Source organism: Apus apus, chromosome 1 (genome assembly GCF_020740795.1).
Source record: "Apus apus isolate bApuApu2 chromosome 1, bApuApu2.pri.cur, whole genome shotgun sequence".
Lineage (NCBI taxonomy): Eukaryota > Metazoa > Chordata > Aves > Apodiformes > Apodidae > Apus > Apus apus.
The window spans coordinates 128,262,020-128,284,022 of record NC_067282.1 but is presented as its reverse complement, the minus strand read 5'-3'; the positions used below and the strand labels follow the sequence as shown (position 1 = coordinate 128,284,022).

Genomic DNA, 22,003 nt, shown 5'->3' with positions numbered 1-22,003 from the left:
GGAGCACTGGGTGGATTAGAATGTTGAAGGCAAAGGAGGAGAGATGATGCTAGAGGTTAGGTATCAGGTATTATGCTATAGCTGAGATGTGTTAAACTTTCCTCTAGGGTTTTAAAGGCTGGACAGGCACCTCAAGTCTTTGAACTGCTTTGATTTACACTGAAGCAATGTCCTACCTGGTTGCTAACAGTCCTTGCCAGGTAGGAGGGAAGCCTCTAAAATCCACTGTGAGGGAACAAGGTCTGCAGCTGAAGAGCTCTGCTCTTCTCTCTCAGAGACTGTAGCTCACACAGTGTAAAAGCTAATGCATTACTTCTGTGTCATCTCTGTATGTGCTTGCACAGGAGGAAACTGATGTGATTTGATGGCCCATTTCTAGGGCTTCTTTGGGGCACCAGAGGACCAGATTCCAAATCTGTGCAGAAGTCATAGTTGTCATGGATAGAATCTAGTACGTGAACAATCTTTAATGTAGCATCACATGTTTTGGCATGGTTTCAACAAAATTACAATATTTTTGTTGAAAACAAATGAAAATGTGGTATTTCTGTATTTTAGAAATAAATACATAAATTGTAGTTTAATAACACAGAGGATTAGTTTGGTTTGCTCCTAAGGAAGTGGCTCATTATAGAGAACTTTATATTTGGAATGGTTTGGGGTGGTGGTGAAATAGAAGGCAAAGCACCTGCTGCATTACAGGACATGGCCACTTACACTAAGTAAATAAAGGAAACACGAAGCAAAGGGTGTTTAAATTTGATGAACAGTGCATAATTGTTTTTCTCTTACTGCGTTTGTATTTGTGTTCTATAGTCCATCTAATCATGTGCTATTTTTGTGGCACTCATGGCTCCTGACTGTGTTTTGGTGTGGAAAATAAGAATGAGACGATGACACACATTGTTTCTGTATAAACTTTTGATGTTCAGCTATTGAGGCCCTGGAGGTCTAAGTGATGTCACTCAAGCTATGATATTCTAGGAAACTAACATTGGTAGGAACCAGCTTTGAAGGTAGTGGCCTTAGGCAGTAGGTCTTGAACCTCCAAAAAACCAAACAAACATGACTCCCCAGTAGGTTTCAGAATTTCAGACACACGCTGTGTCATTCAGACAGAGGATGGGGTGTTGAGTCACTCTCATTGAGATGGTTACTAAATTAGTTAATCCTGCAGAGAAGTGCTTGTGTCCTGTTGAGACCTACAAACAAGATTGCTTATATTGTACATGGCTGCTTGTTTATTGCATATGGCAGTAAAAACAAGCCAGCTGTCCCCTGAGAGTTTGTTCTCACGCTTTAAGCATAACTAAAATATAAAAAGAAAGTTCTTGGATACTTTACAGGGTTTTTTGTTTGGTGTTTTTGGTGGTTCTTTTTTTTGGTTGGTTGGTTTTCCCCTAGATCCTAATGAAGGAGTTAATTTCTTCTCTTGCTTTTTGTTGCACCCTGTGAATGCTTCCAAGTCTTGGTAATTGAACAGGCTTTGCTATCTGACATCATCGTACACCTCTAACTAGTTGCCACTCTTTGATTGTATCAGAAACGTGAAGTTGAGTCCCTTTTAGATGCTCAGACACTTATTTGGCATCCTTCAGCCTGGGGCATTTGGTTGTCTTATGATCATTTTCATAAGCATTTTACAATTGGTTGTCCAAAGCACAGGCCAGAAGAGATAACTAACATAAGACTGTTGAGGAAATCTGACACAACACTGGCAACTTGTTCCTGAAATCTCCTCAGGGCATGCACACACGAGCAAGTTGCCAAAACCTCATAGCCTTGCAGCATGTTGAGGTCAAAGGGCATGCTCTTACCCTGCAGAAAGTGTAAGGTAATTTCTCCTCAATGAGAGGCTGCAGTTCAAACACTTGGAGCTTATTTGTGTGTCTGTAGCCCCAGTCTTTGCCTGGTGCTCTTGTCATTGGGCTGTCTCACAGTGATATTGCTGTGACAGGTGCTTGGATGTCTAGGTCATAATTAAAATTTATTTGTGGAAAAGAGCTCACCCAAATCCAACACAGGGATATTAATCCATCATTTTTTTTGTTTGTACATGTTACACACTTCTCGTGTTATGGAAGAAAAAAACAACAATAACTCAAATTAATCCAGAGTCCCCTTATGTTTTTCTTAGCATTGGCAGGAAATGTGTTTCTGCAACTCGCTCCAAACTACAAAGACATTAATGATAAAACAACACCCATGGCTAATTTTGGATAAAGGCTAGATGTTCTGAGCCTGCTCCAGCTGCCAGCAACATCTTCCAGCCTTTTAAAATGCTGAAATACAGAAAATATGATGGCACTGGAAATTGAAACGGACAGTGTCTGCAGGGAATCACAGAATTGTCAGAGTTGGAAGGGACCTCTAGAGATCATCCAGTCCAACTCCTCCACTAAATCAGGATCACCTGGAGCACATTACCCAGGGCTGCATCCAGGCAGGTCTTGAATATCTCCAGAGAAGGGGCCTCCACAACCTCCCTGGGCAGCCTGTTCCAGGGCTCTGTGGTCCTCACTGTAAAGAAGTTTTTCCTCATCTTTAAATGGAACTTCCTGTGTTCCTGCTTGTGCCCGTTGCCCCCTGTCCTGTCCCTGGGAATTACTGAAAAGAGTCTGGCTCCATCCTCCTTGCACCCACCTGTAGATACTTAGAGGCATTAATAAGATCTCTCCTCAGCCTTCTCTTCTCCAGGCTAGAGAGTCCCAGCTCTCTCAACCTTTCCTCATAAGGGAGATGCTCCAGTCCCCCAGTCATCTTTGTCGCCCTCCACTGGACTCTCTAGTAGTTCCCTGTCTCTCTTGAACTGGGGAGCCCAGGTAATGTTTTCATTACAGAAGTAGTATAAATATATATGACAGTATTCACAATTTTCCTGTAAGTGGTACCTCTTATTAGATGCTTTTAAAGCATGTTCCAAACTCACAGTGATGGTAGAACATCTCTCTCTCTCTCTCTCTCTCTCTGCCTCTCTATCTCTCCATCTTTCTATCTCTCTCTCTCGCTTTCTCTCCATTATTTATTTTCCCTCAAAAATACCCCAACGGGTCTTGGTCATTCTAAAATCCAAATTTCTTGGCATTTTAAAAGATGTCAGTAATTTGTTTATAGGCACATTTCAAGTTTTTGTTTGGCCTAGGTAAATAAGAAAGAAAAAGAGATTGCATTTTAATTTGAAAGTGAAGAGGATAGATTCAGAGGGAATTTAGCTGTTGTTTACAAAGAGTACAGATGAAGAAAACTTATCTTGTGCCTGTCTTCATTACATGGCCATCATCTGAGATGCTAGAAATCTGCCTCCATAACCCACTCTGCTTTATTCAGAGTTTGGAATAAAATTTAGACATTTTTGTTGTAAGTGGAGTGCCTTCATCATTGGGGTCACTCCTTACAACAGTTTTGGAGACAGCTCTTTCTTTTTCTTTTGTATAATGTTCTTAATTTTATATCCATTGAATCAGAGAGGGCAGGAGAGACCTTATAGCCCATGTCTTTAATATTTCATATCATTAATTTGGTCTTAACTATGGATCAATTTTTGGTCAACTTTGCTAATAGTTTTGCTAGTCTGGAATCATGTACTAAACCGTGTAAACCTGTGTAAAATAACAAACAAAAATAAAACAAAACCCCCAAAAGGACCAAAAGTAAACCCAACAACAACAAAAAACCCCAAACCAAACAAAAATCAAAACCCTAACAAAGAAAAAATGCTTATTGCTTGACAAGTGACCATTATGTGCAAGTTTACACACCTCTGCTCACAGTCTGGTAGTGTCTTGAACAAATTCTTGCATACATTTTACAGATGAGTTAACAGACACTGGAAGAGTTGACCTGATGGCCTCCTGCCTCCCACTTGCATACCCTGAGCACGGGGTGGTTATTGCTAATGCTTAGCCTTTCCTGACCATCAGTCTTACAGTAAACAAGCAGTGTACCAGTATCAGGTTTCAAAAGGAAATGGTGATTTTGAAACACATTTCACAGTGAACACTGAATTTTCCGTCAGGAGTGACCATCATCAATTTGAAAATCAGATAAGTGAAAACAACTGTTCTGACCAAACAAAACAAAACAAAAACAAACAAACACCAAAAAAAAGGAAAAATAAAAAAGAAAAAAACCCAAAATGACCAAAAAGGGGGAGGGAGGAAGTCTGCCCAAAACATGTTGGTGTGCTGTGTGGTTTTGGTTTGCTTGTTTTTCCTTTTTTGTTTTTAATGTTTTATTTCCTCCAAAGAGGCAGAGAGATGAGGGCAGCAATTAGAGCAATAAAGTCATAGTCCAACAGAACACCTCTGGAGGCTCTATCTGTTTCTCAGATGGTTGGTGTGTGGCCCTCTCCTAGAGGAACTTATTAGGGTCATGAAGGTGGTGGGATGTTTCTGGGACACAGAAACAAGGTGAGATTATTTTGTGCTTTAACAGCTACCTCCTGAACCTATCTTGCAGCCCAAAAGGAGACTGCATGCAACTAGCAGCCCAGGGTCTTGGCTGTTGAGCAGCCAGTTTGCGTGCTGGTACCAGTCTGTGCTATTGTCCACACCAGGCAGTGCTTCTTCAAGCACTTGTCTTGTGTCCAAGTGTTTTGTTTTCATTACATTTTGTGACAGACTCTATTTTCAACGCACTTCCTGCAAGACTTAGACAAAACAAGTGCTTTTGCAAAAAATCCCACCCAGGTCATAGGGAGGGTTTCTGGATGTAGGGCTCTGATGAGCCCTGGATAGGAGTTGTTTCTCCAGAATCCTGGCTGCTTAAAGGAAGAAGAAAATGGGAACATGGAAGGAAGAGAAGGAAAACAAAATTCAGCTGCGTGGGAGAGAAGGACAGTTGCTCTGCAGTGCCAGAGTAGGCAGCTGAGCTGCCTGGCTGCTCCATCCATAGTATTAGCAGGGTACTTAAGAAACCCCAGGGTGTTTTGGGCTGTATTTGTTGTATTATTGCCTTTGCTTTCCTACCCCTTGAGTCCTTCAGCAGAAGGAAACAGAGGTAGTGGGTGAAAGGCAGCAGTGGTGGCAGCTGTTCTTCCCTCATCCCTCCACCTGGAGCAGTCAGATGTGCTGGGGACAATTCTCCTTCCCTGCTTTTCTTCCTGAAGCCTCATCAGGTAGATGAAGTATCTGAGAATCAGTGCACTGATTGACAGGGCATGTAGCACAGAGTATGGGTTGAAGTGTCCTCTTCTAAGCGTAGAAATAACTTATTCCCATGACCCCAATGGGATAAGCAGCTCAGTGGCTCCAGAGGCACTTCATAGTTTAACACTAGAGCTTTTATGATGGTCAATGAAACCATCATGTCCAGCTGCTTTTCACCTTTCCAGGAGCAGGGATTGCATCCTACTGTGTGTTTACAAAGCCCATTCAATGAAAATACAAGTACACTGAAAATACAGGTGCTATTGAACCTGTGTTATTAGAAGTAATAACAAATTGTATTCAGTGAAATACCATGCATCTTTAGTGACTGTTTTCTTTAGCATTGAGGACAAAGCTTCTGGGGAAAAGCAGGCTGGCAAACGTGCACACGAAGTTTCACACCATTCTCATTTTAAAGTTATAGTGCCTCTCCAGCCCTTTATCTCTTGTCACAGGTCACTTAAGGCCATGCTGGACAGGAAAAATACAATGTCAACTGATCTCTCTTAATCCATTGTGATCCTAGATTTTTACTCTCCTATGTTGAGGAGACTTATCCGGGGCAGGAACTTGAGCTATTGAGCAAACCCAAATTGATCAAGTCTTGCCTGTTCCAAAGAGCTTGTAGCTTAGTTTAAGGGCTCCAGGACTTTGCAAAGAGGAAGAACTGGCAAGTTGTTGGCAAATTGCTCATGCCTGTGGAATGGTCTGCTAATATACATACAGGTACTGGCAACAAGAGGATTTGCAGAGCAAGTTCAAAACAAACCCCAAAACAACCTCAGAGGATTCTGGAATAACTAATTAAAAAAAAAAAAGCTGAAAGTATGAATCATAGAATACAGTAGAACAGTTAAAGTAGTATAATACATATGTTCCATAAAATAACTACATAAAAGGTATAAATGTACAGGCACCACAGAAGAAAAGAAACCTAATGGAATGGGAGAAATGAAAAAACAGGTGATCAGCATTTCATGGCCAATGGTTGTCCTACCCTTCAAATCTTCACTTGTGGGTAAATGAGGATCTGGTGGGGTACTTGCCAGTGGGAAGCTCAATGTGGATGTGCATTCAGAGCCAGAGGAACTCTGCTTCAGAGCAGAGCTCATCTCTTATCATAGAACTGTTAGTGTGTGGCTTCATTGCTGCAAATAAAAGGGGATGTATTTAATTTAGCACCTCACTTCTTATCAGACTAGATTTCATAATAACTCCAATCTTTACAATCTGTGGTAAACTAAAGGGTTGCACTCTTCTTGTTGCTGTTTTTCTTTTTCTGTGCTGAGTTCTGGTTGTGTAGGTAAAAATTACATGTAATTTTCTACCTTTCCCTGTCTTTCATTCTTTAAAGTCTTCCTCCTTTGATGACTGCTGTGGGCCTAACATATGCTACATTTATAAGACCCCAATTTACAGTCTAATGGCTTTATTACATCCATTTTAGCATCTCACTGTAGTTTTCATGACTTTAGTTTAGGCACAGTTTTAGTGTTCAGTATATTCTATGTGTTTATACTTAATGTACAGTGGGTAGTTTAATGAAATTTTTATTATACATTATGATATACTGTAAAAATATGAAAAATGTTATCTAGCTATATTTGGGAAGCATTTATTTTGTTTTCCAGATATAGTCAGGGTCACCATATTCTCTGCATAAAATCTTGGAACCTTACAGAACTGAGAGGGAACTATGGCATTAACTATTTTGTGTCAGGTACACAGAGAAGGAAGCAGAGGTAGTCCTTGAGTCAGCAAAGGCATAGGAAGCAAAGAGGAAGGAGGGAACATTCCCTTTCTGGGAGGAACCTGCTTCCCAGAAGGATGGAGCAAGAGAAGCAGAGACCTGGCTTGCATCTCCCAGGCAGAAGTAGCCATACAGATGAACTCTTTCAGTTTTGCTTTTATGCAAATTGGATACAAATATTTCCAAACCTGGGCCAGGAGCTTCTTGTAATAGGAGAGAGGATTATGTTTCAGGACAGCTTACACAGTAAGACCACGGGCCCAGGCAATTATGGTGTATGTTACCTTTCTTTGCACACAAGATTTAGTTTGATGGAAGGAGAAAATCAAGGCTAGCTGGGAGCAGGAATGCTAATTTTAATTTTTGTTGTTCTTGTTGGGGAAAGCAGCTTCATTTTGTTTGCCTCTCAAAAATAGCTCGTGTATTATTGAAAACTTTTAAATAGTGGGAAAATGTGTAGGCATGCTTGGGCTGCTGCAGATTATAGCTGACCAGCAAATAACTCCTACCATGTTCATGCAGGTGTGAGAAGTGCTGGGAACTGCCTTCTGCAGGCTCTATCTGTCCTTGAGCTCAGAGAGGTGCCCTGCAGGAGTCAGTTCAAATCACTGAAAGTGGCTTTTCTACAGTCAATATATTTAAAATAGAAATTCATCTGATAAGACAGTTTTTATTTTTAAAACCAGCTTCCAGCAGCCTATCACCCCAGCAGCAGCCGATAATGACCACTTGTTTCTCAACCCGCTAAACAGCAATGTGCTCCTTCTCTTCTTTATTCACAGGGACCCTTGTGAGAAACAGCTATGACTTTGCAAACTCCTGGGCTTTGCACAGTGAAAACAAGAGGTGCAAAAGAGTGCAGACTCCAAGCAACACCTGCAACATTTCATCTGATATTGCAGACAAGGTTGGTGCTGCAAGATACCGTTGTAGTTCCATTCCTCCCCTACCTGAAGGCAGCTTGCCTGCCCTTTGGTAGAAGAGCACAAATGCTTCAGGGAATCTATATGTATACCTAAAGTGGTGTTCCCTCGCCAAGTGGTTAGATGTGAGGTGCAGGAGATACCTGTTTGGGGTTTCTGAGGTGCAGTGTGTTCTGAAATAGCTATACCAGGCACTGCACTTGTCGCTGCACTGGAACAGGGTGCATGGCTCCATGTCCAACCTGGCAGGATTTCATCATGGGCCTGGTGATGGCCATATGGAGGTCCCTGCTGTGATGCAGCAGGCTCACATGTGGGCAGAGTGTGCAAGTGACACACAGGCAGCATGGGCCTGTGCTGCCTGTGGGTGCTTCCAGTCTCTCTGTGAGCCAGCACGGGGCTGGATGCAGGATGCAGCTGTGGGCCTCTGGTTCCTGAGCTGGTAACTGTGTGCCCTACCTGCAGACTCTGGCTGGTGATAGCAGGACGATTTCTGCACTGGGCTACCTGGTGCTGTAGAAAAGTGACCTTTGAGGTTGCATGTTGTGACTCATGTCTTATTTACTGCAGTCTTACAAAACAAACAGTTTACTCAGTAGTCAGTGAATGCAATTTTTCTCTCCTGCTGCAGCCTGGCTGTTGCTATTACTTCTAAAACTGTAGAATATATATACTTCCCTTCCTCTCCAATCCAAAAACCCCCAAACCCAACACACAAACATCAAAACAAAGAAACCAAGAGCTCATTTAAGCCTGAAGTATGAATTTCTGCCAAAGAAATGTTGGTATTACTTGGGAAAGGTGTATTTAAGTGGTGCCTGTAGAATGAGGTAGGTAGTTCCTTCTCTGATTCTGTCAACAGGGAAGCATCAGTTCTGAAGCCTCTGTAGGCACCACCACCCGAAATAGTATTTGTCACTGTGTTGCCATACATATACCTGGGAGTCACCAGAGTGGGGAGGTTCTTCAGCCAGGCTATTTTTGACAGAGGAGATGCCCCCTGTAGGTGTTGCAAAGGCTCTGCGCCACCATATTAATAGCAGCTGTGATGTGTTGAAGAAAGACAGAACTGCTTGTCTCAGCCAACTCTGTGGCCCCCTTTCTTGTATCAACCTTTTTCTTCTCCTCTTTTATAAGTATAGGCATGTTCCCTGTTGCCCTTGGACACAGGGTGGGCACATCAAGATGGACATCAGCTCAGGGAGGAAAGTAGCTTTGAATATGTACTGACAGCATGTGGTATTACAGGTTATGACTGTCATGGCAAATTGAACCTTCATCTATTGAGGATTGTATCTGATCTCATGTACTTTGTTGTAACTCAGCATGAGCTGGTGAGGGCCAGGTTTAGATTTAGACCAGAGTAACTGAGGCCAAAATTGAGCACTTAAGTTTCTTGCTGTGCAAGTCCTGAAGGCTGACACTTAAATTAGACTCAAATAATTTCTCCAGACTAGTAGCATTTCCTGGAACATATCTGCTCTACAGCTACTTTGAAAGCTGGTTTCCTAGTTACCTGTAAAAAGCTAGCTAGGGCTCAGACAAGTCTGCAAACTTCTGACTATTTGCAGTTCCACTGAGCTTTGGAACACGGATGCTTGTACTAGATGTGTTCGGAAATTCAGCAAAGTGTGCTCGTGCTTGTTGGCACTGCAGTTTCAGCTTGGCTGAGGAAGAACAGGTGGGATTTCAGGTTGGAGGTCTCCAGGCTATGCTTCTTGCTCAAAAGATGGTGTGCATGGGGCATTTGTGTTGGGGTCTGTACTGACTGAACTTGCATAATGGTGTGTGGTGCTGAGGACATGACAAAAGCGTGAGGGGTTTCAACCCGGCTGAGGTGCCTTCTGGGGGATAACATTGTGTGTTGAGCCCAGTTACAGGTCTAGAGCAGGGCTGGATCTTGCAACTGGTTGTGGCCACTGGAATTTTATCTATTCAGGCACGTTTAATGTTCAGAAAATGTCAACATTGCAATGGATGCCAGGAAGTGGCACACAGGATGAAATCCTGTCTGATGGGTAGACCGTATTTGTATAGGTATATACAGAGAGAATTTATTTTAGAGTTTTATACAGATTATGTTAGATATTGATGCACTCTCCCCCAAACTACATGAAATTATCTTCTCTCTCATGTGAGTTCATGAGCTCACAGCATTTAACATCAGCTTAATTTATTCACTGTGCAAGAATAAACACAGAGCTATTAATAGAAGTCCAGCCAAACCAGTGCCTGCTGAAGAATGTAGGGCTTTTTAATAGCGTGCTTTGTTTGCTTGCTTCAGCTTCAGGAATGTAAATCTCCCCCATCTCCCAGGCTCCCTCCCTGCCAGGCAGTCAGCTGCTAGGTGAGGAAAACAACAGCCTTGGTTCAGTGAGCTCCTCCTGCTTCCATCACCCCACTCAGTGAGATCTGCAGTTTTCATTGCCTTCTCTGCCCCATCCCTCCCTCCTCCAACAGAATCCTTTGAGAGACAGCTTCTGACTTCTTTGCAAGATGCAGTGAAACCAGAAAGCCCTGTTGCTCTTTTACCTTTAAATCATAGAAAACACAGGCAATTTCACGTTCTTGAATAAGGAAGAGCTTTTGTCTTGATCAATGGCACCACACATCAGCTGAAGGTCTTGACCCTGCTCACGTGCTTACCCTACTGTGGCTCTGGGCCTCTCACTCCAAAGCACTTACACACTGAAATGTGCTTGACTACTGCTCTACCTGCAGATGTGGTTTCTTTTCAGGTATATGTCTTCCCTTCCTAAGGCTGGATGCAGCTTAGCACCTGCACGGTGGAGCTGCCTGTTGGCCACCTTGTTTGGGACCCAGAGAGCATGCTAAATATGGTAGTGGTGGAGGAAGGGAGCTACAGCCTGTCTACCATGCCCTGCCTTCTCTGGCTGCTGTTGCAATTGGTACCAGAAAGAAAGAGCACCTTTGCATTACCTGATCCCTTTTTTCACCACTCAGATGTGATGATTTAGGCTACCTGTTCCTTGAAGTATTCCAATCTAATAGGCACCCAGATGACAGTGTGGATAAGATGGATTTTGAAGCATAACATGGAGTGAAGGGTATTAGTGTGGTAATGAGGCAGCCTTGAAAACAAAAAGATGTGTTTTAAAGCATTAAAATTGATTTATGCTTTTTTTAGCTCTTACCTTTACTTTCTAGATTTCACCTTTCATAGCAACGGTGTATGAAGGCCACAGTTCACTGTATGCTTTCTGTTTTTTCTTTCTTATTAGGAAGTTATACCTATAGCATGTTAGATGTGAAAGGGGCCGAAATTGTAAACTGAAATTAGAATTCAGCTAATTTCTGCTGTTGCTGAACTTCAGCTCTTGCTGCAATTGGTAAGAAACAGTCCCATTCATACCCCATGGAGTACTTCCATATGCAATAAAGAAATAGCATTTACCTCAGTTCTGAAAGCAGGTGGGAGAGGTTCTCCACTTTCGGATCCTAATTTGTAATGGTAGAGGTCACAAGCAGATCCAGCAAAGGCATGGACATACAATACTATAAAACATTTTAGGCGTGAAAATGAGGCCCACTATATCTAAAAATCTCATTTTATTGCTCCTGAAAAATACAGATTAGCTGAATCAGCATTCAAGTGAAGTGCCTTCTGTCAGTTGTTAACTATGTTTGTGCAAACATACAGCCAGCATTTGATGGACTAAACATACTGGCTTTGGATGCTTTTTACTTGGAAAGATGGGAGGCTGAATCATTCTCCCTCTGATGAGTGAGCCAAAAGATCATGTATTCTGAAAAACTATACCAAATGATGGCATCAAAATATAACCTTTCTGAATGATCTGGAGAAAGACTTCTGTGTATCTATACACCACAGTGTTTAAATTAAAGGGAATGAGAGGATGTCTCTGTTTTCCCCTGTTTTTTAACTTTTTAGGTTATATCTCTTTAATGACAGTTGTTAAGCAATAGACAAATGCAGTTCATGCAGCAGCAGAAGGCAATGCCACAGAAATTGGAAGAATGTACAAAATTCCTCCTACAGCTCTGTGTGGTGGGACTGGGACAGCAAGAAAGTCAGCAAGTTTGTGGTTGCTAAGAGTTGTTTGTGCCAGGACACCAACAACACACTGAAAGAAACACTTGAAATAGGACTCATGGAAGTCAAGTGAGAAGTTTCAAGACCTTCACCTGTATTTTGGATCCTTCAGTCGGTTCTGCCAGTTTTAATATTACAGCCTCCTGTACTCCAAGCATTGTTTCAGCCTGAATCTTCCCTCCCTGGTCTGTTGGTTTTAGATATTTGTCTGTGTTGTGCCACTTCCAAGACTGTTGTTCCATGATCTTGAATGCTACAGCAGTGGGTAAGGCTCCAGTATCTGGTGCTCAAGACCTATGTGCATTGTCCCAAGGACCTCTCTTAGTTCAGCTTGACCACTGAGTTTTAAAGAAATAAAAGAGAGGAAATAAAAACAATTTGCAGAATTATTTAACTTGGAAGGGACTGCTGGAGGCAATCTAGTCCAACCTCCTGCTTGCTACAGGGCCATTGTGGGTCAGATTGCTCAGGTCCATGTCGACTCCCATTTCAAATGTCTCCAAGGGTGATGGTTCCACAGTCTCTCTGAACACTTACTCCAGTCTTTGACCACCCTAATGATGAAAATTTTAGGGGGGGTTTCTATCTTTTGGATTTACCTGTATTTCAGCTCATGTCAGTTAATTTGTCACAATTGTTGAGATACATCTAAAATAGGGAAAATTTCAGCTATAATTTCTTGTGTAAAGTCTCTGGAAAACCTGAAGCAATTTGAATGGCAAGACAACCTTTATGCAGAGAAAAATAAATTTCTAAAATATAATGCTTAATTTCTTGATAAACAGCTAGAGCTCAGTCATTGGATATGTTGTTATTGAACAAGACAAATACCAAAGAATTGTATAGGAAAAAAGGCTTTAACACAGTGTTGTTTTTTGTGTTCCCACTTATCTAAACTCTGTGTCATCCTTTCAGAAAGTTGCATTGAATATGTCACATTCATTGAACTGTGACATAATGCTAACACCAGTCTTTTTTGGAGCCTCCCTTGGAGAACTTAACCATAAACTAAGTTTTCCTTCGGTTTTCTTTCATGTACAGCTAAGTTTCATCTTAGCTTGCTGCTGTCTGAAAGGAGAGGTCTTAGTATCCTCTGTCTATCTCACTGTGCAGTCGTCTCCTTACACTAGCTGTCACCATGCTGATTTAATTCACAAGAAGAGCAGAACAAATTTCTTTTCTTCCCTGGGTTATTTTTCTGCTATTTATCTCAGTTGCATTGACCTGTTGTGCACTGAACAAGCCAGGAACCTGTAGCCAGGAGTGGGAAACAAATACGATTCCTTCGTTTCCAGCAAGACTTGATCTTTCACTCTGAAGCTTACTCTTTTCCTTCATTATCTAAAAGATGGTCTAGTAATTTTTCTTCCTAAGCAGCAAAGCCATAAGTTCCTCTTCCTTGCTTTGTGTGTCTTCCTAGTACTCCAGACACCATCTGGTTCTACACTGTATAGGAAGCAGTTCTTTGCTTCCCTCCACTTGCTGACCAATTGACTGACATGTTTCTGTGTGAAACATCCCTCACCTGACACTATTTAATAATAATTAGCATATTAATGTACCTCTGTGTATGCACAGTCTGGATGTGTCTCACGACTAGTTCTTGTCTATGATGTTCTTTAATTTCATGGTGGTGTTAAATATTAACAATGATGTTGTTTAACTACAGTGGTGGCAGTGTGTTTGGAAAAGCTGGGTTTTCTTGCTTCTTCCTGAGACTATAGAAGCTAATTTTGTCCCTTTTTCTCTCTCTCTTTCTACTTCTGCTCCTCGCTTGTCATGCAGGGTATCATGGAAATCTGCCAGCTGCTAAGAACGTCTTTGACCTTCTCCCGGTGCCACCATCGAGTTGATCCAGAGCCATACATCGATCTCTGTGAAAGAGATATCTGTGCCTGTACCCAGGGCGTGGACTGTCATTGCTCAGTGTTCCTTGATTACACAAGAAGCTGCACTCACGAAGGAGTGATTTTGGATGGCTGGCCTGAAGAGAGCTCATGCAGTAAGCTGACACGATTGTTCCTAAGCTGCTTATCCCAAATGAGGTCATGGCTGTCTTGCTGATTCATGTTCTGCACCCAAAATGCTCTTTTGGATGTTGATTCAGGTTGATTCAGGCGTGGCAGGTTAAAATCTGAACTGCCTGTCATTTATCTGAAATGCCTTTGCTCACTCCCCTTTTCACTATCCATCACCCACTTTTTGCTAGAAATTGTCCCTAAGGCAGGATTGTTTGAACCATATATGAAGATCCTGAGCTGCTACCTGTCCCACCATGGCATAGAAAGACAATGAAGACTCATATGATGGATAAAAGTATAGACTAGGATGTTTAGGAGCTATTTCACATATCTTCTAAGTAAGTATCCTTGTGAAAGACTCTCCTTAACATTCTTTGGTAAAGCAAATTGTTTCACCCCTTATTTGCCTGAAACAGTTCAATTGAAATTGAGATGTTGCCTCTTTTAGCCAAACTTTGTCTAAGTTAGAGATCCTGATTGCAACCTGAAATGCTGCCTTTATTAGCCCCATTTTGTTGAGGTCAGAGGTCCTGATTGCATCTCTGCCAAGATTTTGCAACAAGGAAGTGCTGAGATTGACTGGGATAGGCCTTTGTAGAGGAAAGGTCATGTTTGCACCCAGCTTTGATATACACATATGCTTCCACAGGAGAACTGTGGTAAAATACTAAGCACACAAATGAAGAAGAATAAATAAACAATCCTCTAATATCATGTTCTCAATGATTTTTCTCATGCTTTCTATGTTACACAGGAAGGACAATTTTCTCAGGATGTTTATGTAAATTGATTTAATGGAGTAATGTTACTGATTGGTACTGACACCACCTTCTTCTTTGGTTAAGATATTCTGTTATTGCTCCCATTGAAGAAAACTGCCTTCAGATTATAGTTAGGGCAGGAAGATTTTGCAAACCACTTGTTGGAGCGATTGTAGAACAGAGGAGAGTCTTATTTCTAGCAGTAACTTGTTACCTTTCCACTGGGACACAAAAGGGATCTGATGAAACTTGTCTCCTTGCTCAGGGCACAAGTCAGAGTTTTTGCCAGGGCTGCCAGTAAATCTAGCTAAAACCATGAGCGAAATTGATCCCACTCTGTTCCCAGGAGTTTTAGAGCTCCTTTGTAACCCTTGACTTCACAAACCACATTTTTCTGAGTCAGGAAAGAGAGGTGGCCTGTTGCCACAGTGGGAGCTTAATTTTCTATCACCCTTCTTCTGTAATGTGATGCTTTCTCAAGAGATGATGACAATAGTTGTATTGGAGGCATGAAGTGCTCTGCTGCTTTAGAAAGGCTCTAGTGCTGGGCACACTGTACTAATGCCAGCTGGTGCCCAAGCCCTGGAGCCACAGAGGGCAAGATCATTCCTTCACTACCCTCCCACCTACCTCAACAGAGGATTTGCTGGGAAAGGGCAGGCTCTAATGTTTTCCTCCCACTCCATGCCCATGCAGTCTTGTGGGATATGCCTAAGCATCAAAATGAAGGAATGGATATAGTGTGGGCTTGCATAACAGCCTAGTCTAGATAATACTGCAGTGAAGACACCACAGCATGGGTGTTGTCATGTGCTGGCTTTTCTCTGGAAGAAGGATGGGATTTCAGAGTCTTAAATCTCTCCCAGTTCTCTCTGGAAACATGAAACAGTGTAAATTCACAAATGAGTGGAGTAACTGCATAGCTTCAAGGTACAGAACATGCTTGTCTGCCCAAATAATTTTGAGATTATTGTAAAACTTCCCCCTATGTTTGATTGTTCTCAGTGGGCTTGGTTTTAGTGATTAAGGCTCAATTTATTAGAAAATAAATTGGTTATAACCTCTAAGTATTTGCTACACCATCTGACAGATGATGATATTGCAGCAAACTGAAAATCGAGTGTTTCTTACATGTTCTGCCTTTGAAAAAAAATCATTGATTGGAGAGGATGTGACACCTTTTTTGGTGTCTCTGTGCTTTAGCCTCTGATAATTAGGGGCTTATTTATTTAAGATTTATTGAGAAATTTGCATTTCTAATTTCTTTTAATTGTTTCAGGGCCAAGATGTCCAGTTGGCATGGAGTATAAGGAGTGTGTATCCCCTTGTGTGAAAACCTGCCAGAGCCTGAATATCAATGAAGTGTGTCATGGACAATGTGTTGATGGCTGCAGCTGCCCTGGTAATTGATTTACTGGGTTATTTACAGAGAAACATTTTGCAGTGATACTAACTATTCTATTAGAAGAAGGAAAGCTGTATCTTCCCTAAAATTTTCCTGAAATCAGAAACACTTTTTTTTTTTTTTTTTTTTTCCTGGGACCATGTCCTAGAATAAATGAGTTTCTATAGTGCCTGTATGCTTACTGTATAAAAGGTCTATTTTTTAGACTCAACTAAAAAGTAAATGTTTCTTTGAAAATCAGCACCATCTGACACTCCAGGATAGCCTGCCTCTCTTGATAAGGGACCACTTGCCATTAATGTCTCCAGATTCCTTCTGAATGGCTTTTGGTTAGAAGCATCTAGCTAGAGGAAGAAAGAACATAGAATATACTGAAGGAGTTTCTTACAGAAAAGCAGGACATGTAGATCTTGCACTGTAATTCCAAAGATCTTAAGGATTTCAGATGAACGATTTCACTTACTGAATCATTCACACAGGCGCTTTCTTTGGCTTAAAGTGGGCAGCCCAACCACCACTTTTGGTTTTGTTTTTTTTTCACAGCCTTCATCCCCTATTGTACTTAAGACAACTGCAGAAGGAGTTTTTGTTTGTCTGTTTGTTTGTTATAGGACTATCTCTGCATTTCATCCTTCATTTCTGGACTTGATGCAAATGCACAGAGTTATTTACTATCCCCCCTGTACAAGATACCAAGCGTGACATAGGTTAACTGAGAACATAATTTGGTTTCCAAAACAAGGATGTGATGACAATGTCAACATTGTTTAAGGGGTTGTCAATTGCATTCTAAAACATACAGAGTGTAGTATTTTCCTGTTCAGCTGCCAGTCTCTTACTCACTGGAGATTCAAAGCTGTCATTCTGTGGCAGGACTTAGGAAGGTGCACATGGAGGCTCACAGGTGATGTAACTAGGCACAGGATCTTATTTTGTTGTGAAGAACCTAGCTATTATATTTGTGCAGTCCTGGGAGCACTGGGAAAAGCTACAAGGAGATTAATCCATGGGCTGTGCAAAGACTCTGGCTATGTTCTTCCACTGGTAGCTGCACTGATCAGTTCAGCAAAGGAAAGGACTTAAGGGGACAGGAACTGAAAAGCAGAGAAACAGGAGCTCAACAGAAAGAGTACTGCATGAGGAACAAGTAGATGAGTAGTAGGAAGTGCATGAAACTCTTTTTCAGACCTGTTGGAGAAGATCCAGAGGAGGACCACAAAAATGACTGGAGGGCTGGAACACCTCTCCTATGAAGACAGGCTGAGAGAGCTGAGGTTGCTCAGCTGGAGAAGGCTCTGAGGAGACCTTATCGCATCTTCGCAATACTAAAAAGGGGCTTATAAGAAAGATAGGGACAGACTTTTTAGAAGGTTCTGTTGTTATAGGACAAGGGGTAATGGTTTTAAACTAAAAGAGGGTAGATTTAGACTAGATATAAGGAAGAAATCTTGTATTATGAGGGTGGCAAAACACTGGAACATTTTGCCCAGGGAGGTGGCAGATACCCCTTCCCTGGAAACATTCAAGGTCAGGTTGGATGGGGCTCTGAGCAATCTGATCTAGTTGAAGACGTTCCTGCTGATTGTAGGGGTGTTGGGCTAGATGGCCTTTGAAGGTCCCCTCCAACCCAAAATATTCCATGATTAGATGAAAAGAAATAAGAATCAGCAGTTAAAAGCTTTTTACTGTTATTTGGTGCACAGTCAACAGGGAATAACTTTTATTTGAATTTCATAGAGAGTCAGGAGGATCTCACAGATGAACAGAGGAATCTGGGATTTAGGGTGAGCATTAGACCTACTATTAGCCTCCCTCCAGTGCTCCAAGAATAAAAAGGATGCATTCAAGAATGTGACTTTTATTCTTTTATTTATTTTTTTTCCTTAAATGCACCACAGTTACTTTAATTTCTGCAAATGGAATTACTATTGCCAGGGAAAAAAAAGGCGGATGTTCTGTTTTCTTCTGCTCTCTGGAGAGCCACACTACTCTTAAACACTCAGATATTGCTTTGAGTATCTCTCAGTGGAAGGATTTTCTCAATGGCAAAGATCTTTCCAGGCAGTTCTATGGCAAGAATGGGAGAATGGGATTTACCTGTGTCTCACTGTCAATGGTGACTGCTACTGTTAGGGTAAAGGGCCAAAATCTCTGCAATCAATATCAGTGCTGCAGGGAGTCCTTCAAAGAGGAGAGAGATGGGTTTTCAGCATTCAGAATGTTTTTGTACAGCAGCTTTTTTAAAAACAAAGAAATATCAACTATCTATAAACACGGGGATGTAAGAGAAAGAAACTTGTCCTTGCTTCTACTACTAGCTTGTAGTGCAATCTTAGGCAAGTCTTGTAATTCATTTGTGCCTCCATTTATCTTTGTAAGATAAAAATAGTCTATATATAGAATAGGTAATTATAGTTGTGTAATATGGAAACCTAAGCTGTTGGATCCAGGTTGGGAGGTTAGTCCTTTCACTTTTCATTTCTGCAGAAGTTGAAAAGAGAAATCAGAGATTCACATTATAATAATTCTTTCTCTCAGACCCTGTCTGCTAGACTTTTATGTTGTCCAACTTTGTTCCTTTGTTCTCTGCTTTGCCTCCTCATCTGTCCTTTTTTTGACAAACACCAAACGTCTCCAGGCCCTGTTTACTGCAGTCAGTAAAGTGCACATCATTTTCAAACAGTCAGTTTTCTAGACCAGCTCTGATCAAGCTTGATTTTGCTCCTTGTGTTTGACTCATGTATGTTCCAATATGTGTGTTTTGGACTCAGGGACTGGCTAAGCAAAGAGCTCTTCAGGGAGCACCAGAAATGCTCCATTTAAGCACATCTGAGGGAGAGGCTGCACTTGAAGAAAAGTAGACACCAGGCCCTGAGAGGCTTTTTGGCAAGCCTTGTTCATTTTTATTGCTGCCTGTGACAAGCTATGGATAATAATGCATCTGAAGTCTTACCAAAGTATATGAACAACTAGAAAATCTAATAATATTTATGTTTGTGTCCCTGTGTGTGGCATGTGTATCTGCTGCTACCTGATGTGTCCAGACGGGAAGCTCCTTGATGGTGAACATTGCATTGAAAGCACTGACTGCTCCTGCATCCACTCTGGAAAACATTATCCCCCTGGCTTCACCATCTCCCAGGACTGCAACTCATGGTAAATTCAGTATTGCTCTGGTGCCATTGCTGTTGCTCTAGATAAGTACTGCACACCATTTAGTGACTGTTTTAGAAGATCTTTGTATAAATCTCTCTCTTTTAAAAAAGTTTCCTTTAATTGGGAAAGGACCTGCTCTCTTATTGGAAATGCCAGCACCTTCCAAGAAGTGAGCTGTTCACAAAGACAAAATCAACTCTGCTTTTAAAGGGATATTTGATCTGATTGAACAATGTGAGGTTCATACTCTTTCAAACAGTAGAGAACTACCTGTTTCCTGTGGATAAGACAGACCGGCAGGTTCCCATGTCTGGTTAATGTCAGCAGTGGTGTTTTGACTTCCTACATTTATTTAACCTCTCAACCCCATTTCTTTCCAAGAGGAGTTAGCTCAGGCACATCCTTGGAACTTCTTGCAAAACTAATGAATCTTCATAGCTGCATGGCTCATGATTTTTTTTTCACTCATGAATGCCAGCCTGAAGGGGAAGGCTAGCTGTCTAAAGAAAGGAAGGGGAATGAGTAATGTATTCCTGATCTGGCTATGTATAAGTGTGAACATATTTGTGGAAGGAGTTCAGACAACTCTGTGCCCAGATGTTTCCAGTTAGAGTACAGAAGAAGGACACAGTCAAGTCTACTATATGCAGGAGAAAGACTGTCCATGCATCATCCCTCTTAACCAGAAGTTTTTCATTACCTGCACCATGTGTCACAGAATATGAACCATGACATTAGCATTTGGTCTTTTTATCTGCAGCTTTGAGCTTGCCCACACAGTTTGACCTTACTGCTTTTGGGAGATTAGTGCTGTCCGATAGACTGTATTGTTAGAAGATGCTTCCTGTTATTCAGATTTGATACTGCTGTGGAGAATGACATTCCATTGGCTCTGCATTTATTATCCTCAGGAAACTGACTCTCCACAAATGGTTTTCAAGGGCTGGAATAATTAGACACAAGAAAAAATTCTTCCCCCTGACATGATGCAGCACTGGGACAGCTGCCCAAAGAGGCCATGTGACCTCATCCTGGAGATTTCTAAACTCAAATTGACAAGATTCTGAGCCACCTGGTTTCCTTCTTCGAGTTGGGAATTGTAGGGTCTGATTTTTCTGGAGATCCCTTAAAACTTTTTTTCTTTCCTGGTTCTGCCATATTAATAGACATACATTGAGAACTGCATTTGAAACTCATTCCATGTCAGTGGAATGCACTTGAAAACTCTATTAAACACAGAGCTTCAGTAGGGGTAAAAAGTAGTTACTGAGTTTTGCAACCATTTCAGCTCTTACTACCAGCAGTTTCTGTCGAATAATGGTAAGAAGGGATGGATATATTAAGAAATGAGGTTATGGGAGATGGAAAAGATGTTTAGCACTGGTCTAGTTTTTTTTCTGAAACAGGGGCCCATATTTCAATTATTTGGGAAAAGGTTGAAACAAAATATTTGAATTCTTGTACTCTTGCCTAACTTGTCACGTTTCCTAGCATTTGTCGACGCGGCACCTGGATCTGCAGCAATGGGGAATGCCCAGGTATGTTGACTTTACCCTTTTTTGGATTTTGACAAAAAAGCTCTGCCTGCATTCCTCCCACTAACATCCCAATAGTATTTTTTTTCTACAGAAAAATTGAATCTATCTTTGTTCTTACTTGATTGTTCCAGTACAAGCCAGATGGGTTCTTACTTCTAAGTTCTTCTTGTGAGACAGGATGGACGTTGTACTGCATGGTTTATGTGCAGCAATGAAAAATCCTATTTGGTGAAAAGATTGGTTCCTATTTTGGTTACTTAGTTTACCAAGATGTAAGAGTCTGTGTAAGGGATCAGAGGATTTGGCTTTCAGGCAGAGGAACACTGCTGGGTTTCTTTGACAATGTACCATTCACTATTTAATTCTGTGAATTATCATGCTTTTGTTGATGGGACAATTTGAAGTACTGGCAGTAGATTAGGTCACTTTTGGTACTCATGGCTTTGGGGCCTATAGGTCATGTTAGAAGTGAAGCAGCTACAGCACTGGGGAGCAGGTGGCCACCCTGACTCCTGTGGGTGGTGGTGGCAGACTGAAGAAGTAGCAGCTTCGTACTCTGTGGGTGTTTTTGCTCCCCTTCCTTTTACCTTACCTACCTCCCAAACTCACCAGTACTGGTGGCTGCCATCCCAGTTTTTTGCCTACACAGGGATGTGACTTTTCATGCTCTGTGCTGGCCAATGAAGTGTTACGTTCTTTACTTCCTCCTGCTAGTTCTGTGGCCCATCCCCTGTCTCAGTTACTGCACCATGTTCAGCTGTGGAAAGGCCTGCTTGACCTGAAACAGCATTTGACTGTGCTTGTCTTGTGTGTAGGAGTCTGCAGAGAGATGGCATGGCTTTTTATCTGCTTTTGGGAACTGAGAGTGGGAAGGATGAAAGGAGACTGGGGTTGTGCCAGGACAAGAAAAGAGAGAGCAGGCTTTTGGGGTTTGTTGGTTGTTTGTTTTACTTGGTTGGTTGGTTTTATTGTTTTGTTTGGGTTGTTGTTGTTTTCAGATGAGACTGTGCAATACAGAAGAAGTAGAATTGCAACTGTCTTAAAAGGGCTATCAAAGTTTGTCTTTCTATTAACAGTAAGCTTGCCTCAACCATCAGTGCTCCATTTCCTCCTGCTTTAGGCTGGAAGAACACTTGTACCAAAATGTCAGTGTCATGGTTTGGGCCTAACACGACAACAAAGAAACAGCTGCATGGCTGCTCACTCTGCTTCCCCCCCTCACACACA

At 41.7% G+C, this 22,003-nt stretch overlaps 1 protein-coding gene across 1 annotated transcript in view; it reads left to right on the top strand.

Annotated features, from left to right (window-relative positions):
* Window positions 1-22,003, top strand: part of VWF (von Willebrand factor) — a 134,022-nt gene that overhangs the window by 6,599 nt on the left and 105,420 nt on the right. The window contains exons 6-10 of the mRNA XM_051624057.1: window positions 7,680-7,804; window positions 13,681-13,897; window positions 15,957-16,079; window positions 19,127-19,238; window positions 20,730-20,776. Of these exons, the coding sequence (XP_051480017.1) occupies window positions 7,680-7,804; window positions 13,681-13,897; window positions 15,957-16,079; window positions 19,127-19,238; window positions 20,730-20,776 (624 nt within the window). The remainder of the gene's footprint in view (window positions 1-7,679; window positions 7,805-13,680; window positions 13,898-15,956; window positions 16,080-19,126; window positions 19,239-20,729; window positions 20,777-22,003) is intronic.